Source organism: Acanthisitta chloris, unplaced genomic scaffold (genome assembly GCF_000695815.1).
Source record: "Acanthisitta chloris isolate BGI_N310 unplaced genomic scaffold, ASM69581v1 scaffold5478, whole genome shotgun sequence".
Taxonomy (NCBI): Eukaryota; Metazoa; Chordata; class Aves; order Passeriformes; family Acanthisittidae; genus Acanthisitta; species Acanthisitta chloris.
Genome location: NW_008686348.1, coordinates 18881 through 28351, shown reverse-complemented (window position 1 = coordinate 28351; position 9471 = coordinate 18881). Strand labels below are relative to the sequence as shown.

The 9471-nt window shown below is 37.5% G+C and overlaps 1 protein-coding gene across 1 annotated transcript in view; it reads left to right on the top strand.

The window, feature by feature from the left end:
• TENM3 (teneurin transmembrane protein 3) overlaps positions 1-9471 on the top strand; it is a gene marked incomplete at both ends in the record, with an annotated part of 157040 nt that overhangs the window by 129113 nt on the left and 18456 nt on the right. The window contains 4 exons of the mRNA XM_009080076.1: positions 2418-2667; positions 3089-3109; positions 8341-8573; positions 9105-9259. Of these exons, the coding sequence (XP_009078324.1) occupies positions 2418-2667; positions 3089-3109; positions 8341-8573; positions 9105-9259 (659 nt within the window). The remainder of the gene's footprint in view (positions 1-2417; positions 2668-3088; positions 3110-8340; positions 8574-9104; positions 9260-9471) is intronic.

Genomic DNA, 9471 nt, shown 5'->3' with positions numbered 1-9471 from the left:
TGGCACCTGGAGCACCTTCTCCCCACCCTTCCACACCAGCCTTGGTGTCTGCAGAGCTGTTGCCCACACATATTCTCACTGCTTTCTCTGAGTGCAATTTGCTGTTGCACAGTAACTTTGACATCAAGGTGTGTTTGTCCAATGTGCTACTCAGCAACAGGCTGCATGGCTAAGGAAACCTCAGTTCAGCACTGAACAGGAAGAAATTTGTGAAATTGGTCTGGAACATGTGGGGAAAATGAAATAAACAGAGTCACATGGCTTGAGGTGGTAGTTGGTTGCACTGGATTTTTATGTAACAGATGAGCCCAGAAGTAATTCATCAGGAAGAACATCACTTCTGCACTACCTGATTTCCATTGAAGGTCTCCCACTAGTACACAAGCTTATTTCGTGTGATACGTTTATCACCACCTCAAGCATTGCTTCTAAGTGGTAGGGAAAAAAGGTAACTAAATCAAGGGAAAAGGTGTCATTGTACCTAATTTAAAATGTAAGAAAAAAAATGGGGAATATTATTGTAAAGTAATCCATCCAAAAATCTAAAGGGCTACAATTATAAATATATATATGATCCACTCTTTCACAAGCTGAATTGATGGTGGCTTTAAATTATTTTTAAGTGTACATTTGACAAGTAATGACTTTTCAAAGTGGCATGTGTCTAATTGAATAAACGAAGTGGAGAGTTGTAATGACAAGGTGGATGAGCTGCATAAATTTATTCAGAAGAGAGTGCAGACAGTGTTTGTATGGACATCCTGAACTACTGCAGTAAATAGTCTAACGTACATCTTTTAGTCTGTGATAATAGGGGAGAAATGTGAAGGACCAATTTTTCAAGGTAATGACAGAATAAATCAGGTGCAGTAGTGCACTGTGCTGACTTGTAGAATTCCTCTGATGAAAATTGTAGAACTCAGCTATTTCAGGCAAAATTATAGTGCCATGATTGTCATAAATGATGTAATCATAGGAGAGGGGATTTTGTATACTGTTAATGCATTCTGGCTTTAACTATTTATGAAAAATGCGTTCTCTTTTGATTTAGATTACTTGCCATTAGGTTTCCATAAACCATTTTCATTTTTTCCAGTTTTATCACGTATATTGGTTTTACATTTATAATCCTTTGCATTTCATAACATTAAAAAGCAGCGAAGACACTTAAAACATTTAAAGAGGAAATCAAAGTATTTTTTCTTGTACCTTTCAGTACAAAGAGTGCACTTTGGAGGTGAGGAGCAAAAGAGAAATACATCTTAAATTTTTTTCAAAACATCTCAAAAGATAACTGTATCACTCAGCCCCAAAATGCCTTGAAACTCTGGTGATGCAATCAGTAAAACACAGATCACCACAAAGTACAAAGTGACATGTGGTTTACGTGGATTATACCACGGAAAGACATATTGTGACTTACAAGTATCACCACAATAGCTGACATAGTGTAGAGGACACCTGTATGGATTCCTTGTGCGATTGAACAGTGAGGGTCCTGGCAACATTTTAATACATTTTTTTTCTTTAGATCAAAGTTTTAACATAAAGGACGCATTTTTCCTCTCAGATTTCCTATGTAGGCTATAAGGAAGAAAAATACTGCTGGCACATTGCTTTGTCTTCACGAAATTATTGTTTCTTTCATGCCTCAAAGCAGAATTAAGTTTTGGAGGCAGATTGGCCTGGCACCACATTTTTTTTTGTTGTTTTGACATTTTTAATAACTGCCTATAACTGCAGACTTGGTATTGAGGTAGACTTTGTTGCCAGAAGAACATTTTTGTTATGAGCTGAGTAAAGAGTCTTTTACAATGTAAAATTGAGGCAATCTACAACTTTTTGAAGTGGCTCTTTAATTAATATTTGAAATTTGCAGCAGTAATTCACTTTCAATTACATTTGACATTATGTTCATAATTAGTTACACTAGAAATTTAGGAACATAATTTGCGGTTTGTTTTTTTTTTTATGACAAACACACAGTCTAAAGTTCCAGTCATTTCTGGGCAATTCGAAACTGTAAAAATGTAGAAACATGGGCCTTGCTTTCATCAGTGCATCTTACATTTCCTTCAGCATGGCAATTTTTATTCTGAATTATAACTATTAAAATTATTAACGTTTAAAAATAAGAACAACTGAAAACATTTTGGGGTTTTAAGTGCTAGTATATTTAGTGTTTCTGACACATTTTGTGGACAAGATAATTTAATGCTTGCATGTCTATGACTTAACTCTAAATGTTTTAATAAAGTTCTGTTACTTACAGTGAGAAAAATGTGGTGGAACAATTAAATTTATATTAACTAAAAGTGTATTTAGAGTACTTATGCATCATTTAATGTACATACATTCAGAGTTTTTATAAACTACTTTTGCTTTGTTGTTTTGGGTTTTTTTATATTATCTTCCAGGAATCCTCTACAAAGGAAATGGTGAAAATCAATTCATATCTCAGCAACCCCCAGTTGTTAGTAGCATTATGGGCAATGGGAGACGACGCAGCATTTCCTGTCCGAGTTGTAATGGCCAAGCTGATGGTAATAAATTACTGGCTCCGGTTGCCTTAGCTTGTGGGATAGATGGCAGTCTGTACGTGGGGGATTTCAACTACGTTCGTCGGATATTCCCATCTGGAAACGTAACTAGTGTTCTGGAGCTAAGGTATGTTTTTTTCCTCATTCTGGACTTTCAGAGTCGTGAATTAATGTGGCAAATTAAAGTATGGAATTGATTTCTGACATTATGTAAGTTTGAGTTTCCAAATCCTTTTGGGAACAAAAAAAGTTGAGTCAAAAGATTTTAAAACATTTGAAAAAGCATTCAAGGCTGAAGTGAAAACATTCTACCCTTTTAAAATATCTTAACTATGTTTATCTTAATGTGAGAATTTAAACTACCCGGACTAATTATTCTTTGGATTTTAAGAGTTAACCGATGTGGTCGACATGAGTGGACAAGAGACAATCATTCACCACTTCACTAATGATAGATGTAAATGTTGCTTTCTTCTCATCTTTTAACATCCTTTCTGAATGTTTGTCTAATAATGTTTTTCTGTTCTTTTTTACTTGCTCCCACCAAGAAATAAAGATTTTAGACATAGGTAAGCATTCCTTAAAGAAGATTTATATTTTTCTAACTGTTCTTCTTTCTTTTTTAACAAATGAATGCTTATAATGGAGAAGTCATTTCTGAGATGTATTACTAGAAAAGAGGAGTATTTTTCAAAAATAATGAGTTCATATGTTTTAGTTATGTCAGCTGTCAGGCTGTATCGTCCTTTCGGATACGAGTTCCTCTTTTCTCATCACTCTCTGTCCACAGTCACGCTTCTCTTTATGCTTGTGTATGCCCTCCTTTGCTGTTCCCTCATCTCTGCTCACTCCTTGCTGGCAGCACTTTTGCTGATCCTATCAAAACTCATTCATTAATCAGACACCCCAAATACGATGAGAATGGCATGTAAGTAATAAAATTATAAAAGTATCAAGGGAGTTCATTTCATTAGCCTTTTGATGTTGAGTCTTTTCAGGCTCACATTTAACAGAATTATTTCTTTAAAGGTGAGCTTCGTTGAAATGATAATAACACAAATCCAGGAGTTAAGACTTTAAAATACACCAAAACTCACAAGACTGCTCATATACTGGTGCGTTACTACTGAACCAGTAGTAATCAGAGGATTGCAGTAGAGAGATTGTAAATTCATCCCTCCCAGCATTGCTGCAATAATGGCAAGAACCAAAGAGAAGGTGGATGCTTAGAATTGCTTTGCCACCACAGCTGGTGTTGATAAGGAGACAAAAACAGAGTCATGCTAAAATCCTGTTGGAGACATGACACCTTGCAACCTTTGTGGCACAACTGCTAAGTATACAGCTTACCAGCCCTACTGGTTCCTTTCTCTTGTTTGTGTTGCCAATCATTTTCCTTTCTTGTTTTTAAACAAGTCCCAGAGAGTCATATCTCTGTTGTCCTTGTTCTTTAAATTCACTTTTCTTTGGACATGCTTCTTTCCTTCTTACGTTTTAAAAAGTATGTTTCAAGTGTGTTAGGCAAAAGATTCCATGACTAAACACAGTGTTTGCATCAGTGTTAATGATCAGAATTGGAAGCTTATGTACAGTCTAGTTGGTTTTGTGGGTTTTTTCCAGGTGTGACTCAGAGGCAGTCTCTTCTGTTTGGTGGCATTTGTTCCACTAGTCTTAAAAGAATGATATCCCTTGTGGTATCACAAAGTTATGATTGCAGCTGGATAAGACATTGTCTTGGCAAATGTATGGAACACGGCATAATACTTAAAATAGGAATGTGGAATGTACAAATGGGATTAAGGAGTAGACATATATTGAGGTTTGCTTGACCATGATTTAGTAGTGCCACCCCCTCCTGCCTCTGGCAGGACTGTGGTCACAGGCTCAAATGTGGTGTTTCAGGAACTGGATCCCTGCATGTAAGAAAAGTTGGTGAGGGAGAATATTGAAGCTTTTCTACTTTATTCATGTCTATACATGCAGAAGCTCCAGGTAGCAAAATTGCAATCATTCTGCACAAATTAGTGTAACAGCATGGGCCCATATAGCAGCTGTGAAGTGGGGGGTCCTCCTGAGGCAGAAGGAGATGTAGAGGGCCGTGGAGAACTGGCTCTGCAGGAGCAGTTGTGGAGCCAGTAGGCAGGAGGTGTGGAGCCTACTGTGCAGCCTGACATGATCTACTATGAGTTTGAGTTTTCTCTTATATCAAGCAACATTTTCCCAGTGTCCACTTGTAGCCTCAGAGATTTGCTGCTCAGGGCCTTCCTAGGCTGAGAGTGGGATCTTTATGCTTAATATCCCCTGGCAGCTTTTAATTTATTAATTTAGCTGCTTTTTATTTAACATGTGTAAACTTTTAGGATCCACCAAATCCTGTTGCCATGGGGTTCTCAGCTAAGGACAAATCATGAGACTAAGTATCTTCTTTTGCCTGCATGAATTTATGCAGAGTCCTGTGAAATGCTGCAGAGGGAAGCATGTCTGTCTGGCCTGTAAAAGGAGAAGGGAGCAAATGTCCAGTTTCACTGGGAAGACATTCAGATTGCTGAGGAGACTTCTACTTAAACTGCAGTTTGGAAAACAGCCCTCAACAGACCGCTTTTTAGTATATAATTGCTAGGTATTAGAACTTAGAAAATACACTAAAATATGCATTCCCCAAGTAAAACTACTGAACAAGGTTAAATACTAGTTCAGATCTTTTATTTATTCAAGCACTCAGCTCTCCTCAGCTATAAACACAGTGCTTCTGCACAGTATGATGTGTCTCCCACCTCAAGGAGCCCGTACTCTAAATTAGAGAGAGAATGCAGATCAAATTTATCCTCTCATGTACCAGTGACCTAACATTTTTTCAATCTCAAAGCTGAACTGATGTCTTTATACACACTACTGCCTGTGGGTGATTAATGCTGATAGGCATTCATGGAAGAAGTAATTTTTATAAGGGCTTTTAAGACAGGGAGGTCGTTTGTAGGCTATGGCGCTCTCCCAAGTCTGTAGAGAGCCAGAAAAAAAGTTTAGCAAAACATAAAAACAGCTTTGAGGGTATACAGTTTAGAGGGCACAGAGTGAAGGCAAGAGCAGGGGGCTGAAGCAGGAAGAGTATTTTTTTTAAGATCTGTGCATGGAGAGTAGTGCAGGTGATCTGACTGCTGAAGAATTAAAAGATGGGCATAAGCAAGATAAAAGCGAAGGGAAATAGATCATTACAGCTCTGTGCGTGTGTGTGCACACTTTAAATTCAAAGCACTTATTATTATTTGGCGTAGACAGAACAAGTTAATTTGTAGTCATTTGTCTTTACAGGAGCCCGTGTTGGTATGTAGCTGCATGTTTTGCAGAGCTACTGACAGCGATTAGGCAATACTGAATGAGTCAAGAAGTCACGGACTGTGGATTTTATTTCTTTGCATTTGATGTTATTGGTAGAAGGCAGAAGCTTAATATCATTTCAGCCTACAATGAAATAGCACAAACTGTGCAGCTTTCCAGCTGCTGGCTGCTTATCCCTGTACTATTTCTGAGATCTGCATAGTGCACATGAATGCTTTCTGGCTAGAAAACAAATGTAATTTTCGCTGGACGGTTATTCAGCTCCTCAAATCATGTCTTGCTCCTGTGAATTACTGGGGGTTTCTATCAGCTAAAGCTGCCTCAGCTGTTTAACCTCCACTTGAAAAGAAATGCTGAAGTTAAGCCTGTTGTATTACCTCAGAAAGGAACCATTAGATGTCTACATATGGCAAGCTGGAAAATTTATATTCACTCAATAGTAATATCCTGTGCACTCCCAAACTTGGTTTGGTTTTTTTTGGTACGAGGACAAAATACACTTACATTATCAGGTGCATTTTTTTGTTTTGATGAGGATGCACTACTTACTATGAGAACTCATCCCCCAATGTCATTTTTGTTGGAATTAATTAGAACATATAAGTATTTTCATATTTATGAAGAAAAGAGCTTTAAAAATTCTTTTTAGAAAGAAATAATTGTGTTAGGAATAAATTACTTAGGTTTTGATTTGATGACTCCTTATTCCAACAGTTGAAAAATATGATTGAGGCAATGTTAGATGGGTTGAAGAGAGGTACTTTAATTTAGATTTCAGTAGTATAGGAAAGGACTTTATTTTAAATTACAATGAAATAAAATTTAATTGCACATTTCGCAATGTATTTATACTTGAAGTGCCTGCAAAGTTTCTTAAAGACCAAAGTAATCATGTAAATGGGTACAATTTAATTTGCAACCTATGGAGGTATAAATAATTCCTGCTACTACATAATGATCATATTAAATGATCTCAGTGTAAATTAAGGTTTTGAAAATACCTTCTAACTATTTAGCACATTGGCAATAATAGATTTCTAACAGACAGAAATTTAAAGTAAGCCTACATTTGATTGTTTTCAGACATGCTGTACAACACTCAGCACTATAGTAAAGCTTTTTAAGAGGTGCTAATCACTGTGTATTTGATTTCATTAGTCTGCTTCACTTGGTTTCTTCCTTCTGAAGCAACATGTTAAAAGTCTTAAAACCAAATAAAATCCTATTTATGCAACACATTTTTTCTGTGTTTTTGTAATTGGATAGCTATAAAAATCTGTCCCTGCTAAAAGACATAATTTGTTCACAAGTTGTTCCTGTTGGTCTCTTGTTGCTTTTTCCAAGTGGCAGTACATAAAAATGTGTTACATTAGCACAGTTATGTATTTACAAAATGTGAACTATAGCATTCTGCGAACAGATGTTTGGCTACCACCAGACTGGTAGATCTGTTTAAGCAGTGCTTTTACAAACATCAGAAGTGACTGTTCTGACACTCTGCTTCAATCCATGAGGGGAGCATCTGAAATTACCTCCTGTATTTACATGACCTTATTTCAGCTCTTCATGCCATAAATTAGGTCAGGAATCCCAGCTGCAGTGGGTTAAGTTTCTACATCATAATATATCAACCCAAAAGGTAATCTCCAGGGCTGTTTTTTTCACCAGCAGGGGAGAAAAGACAGTAATTCTCAATTATGTGGCACCAGTGGAGAGGCAAAATGTATGTTTCTGGGAAAATGGTTAGCAATATATATTTTCAGTGTAATAAAGACTGTGTTGGCATAGTTAGCAGCTTTGTGCCAATGTATACAGGTAGTTGAAATATGACTCTGAGTTAAGAAGAATGGCAAAGCTCCACTCGCTGCTCTGGCGGAAAAGATGACATTTCCTAATGTGTTAAATCATGCGTATCACGTATTTGAAAGCAGTGGATTAAGCAAATACTTATGAATGATGTCTTATCTCTTGCCTGTGAACTCATCATTCAAACTCTGCTTTATCTGTTAGGAATTATATAAACCGTGCACCCCAGCAGCCTTACATAAATTACAGTACAACAAGTAGGATAACAGCAGCAAAATGTAAGCAATACCTGAGGTGTAAGCAATAGCTGAGGTCCTGCTGCAAAATTTGGAACTGGATCAAGGTTCCCAGAAAGCCTGGAAGGTTTTAAACTCTAGCATTTTGATTTGGCCTATTACAGAGGGACGAGCTGTCTCTAATTGCAGAGCATTGAACAGGCCTGTGAGCATCAAAGACAAAATGGATCTTCTGTCCTGAAAGGAAGTGAAAAAGGTTTGGGGGCCATGACCTGTGCTACCTATGCATAAAGAGCATCACCATTGACTTTAACTGTTTCTGTATTTCTGCACACTATGTATAAACCGAACCCTTTTCTTCGTGATCCAACTGTTAGGTGCAATTATTTACAGCATCTGCAATGTGTAATTCCATTTTACAGCAACAACCCAGCTCACAGATACTACCTCGCAACTGACCCAGTCACGGGAGATTTGTACGTTTCCGACACAAACACACGCAGGATTTATCGGCCCAAGTCACTCACAGGTGCAAAAGATCTGACCAAAAATGCTGAGGTAATAGGAGGAACGGGGGAGCAGTGCCTACCGTTCGACGAGGCAAGGTGTGGTGATGGAGGCAAGGCGGTAGAGGCAACTCTCATGAGCCCTAAAGGTAAAAAGTGTTCTCACCTCCGTAACTTTAATACAAAAGTTCAGAACTGGGGGCATGATTGTGTTTAATTACTAAACCCAATAGCTGGCTCAAAAATCAGGGGGTTGAGTAATTTTTTCCAGCTGGAAAGACCAGGAAGAGAGCTACAGGGGACTGATATTTTTAAAAATCAAGTTAGGGTTGGTTTTTTTAGGAAATATTTGACTTGTGTGGTTGTTGAGCATTTTTAAATGTTCATTTAGATTACATGTTTGGCAAGCAGTGGCGAAGATTTAAAATCAGCATTGCTTTTGGCCCCATTTATCCCATGTGTCAGGTTAACTTAAAATCTAGGCCCTTCTCAACACACAACAGCAAATGAACAGCAAATGCAATCATATACCTCAACAAGCTGTTTTACTCCCTACTACCTGAGACCAGGTTTTCTGCCTATAATTTCCTCTAGACACATATGACTTATGCCCTTAATTATGGATAATATATTCCCTGCTAGTACAAAAAAAAACCTAATTTTTATTCACTTCACTAAAGGAATAGCAATAGACAAGAATGGGTTAATCTACTTTGTTGATGGGACCATGATCAGAAAAGTGGATCAGAATGGAATAATATCAACTTTGCTCGGCTCCAACGACCTGACCTCAGCACGACCTCTAACCTGTGATACCAGCATGCACATCAGCCAGGTACTTTTTCTGTTGCTGCTAATTTGAAAAGCTGAACTAGGGATAGAGGCAAAAATGCAGCTTTCTTGACCCTTAAACTAAAACTGAGTGGAGTGCATAATGGATATTTAACAGCAGATTTTGGGGAGAAAACAGCCTGTTCCAAGGACATGAATCTCAGTATTCTCTTAACTATAAATGCTGATGTATTCAATTTTTCTGTCCATAAAGTT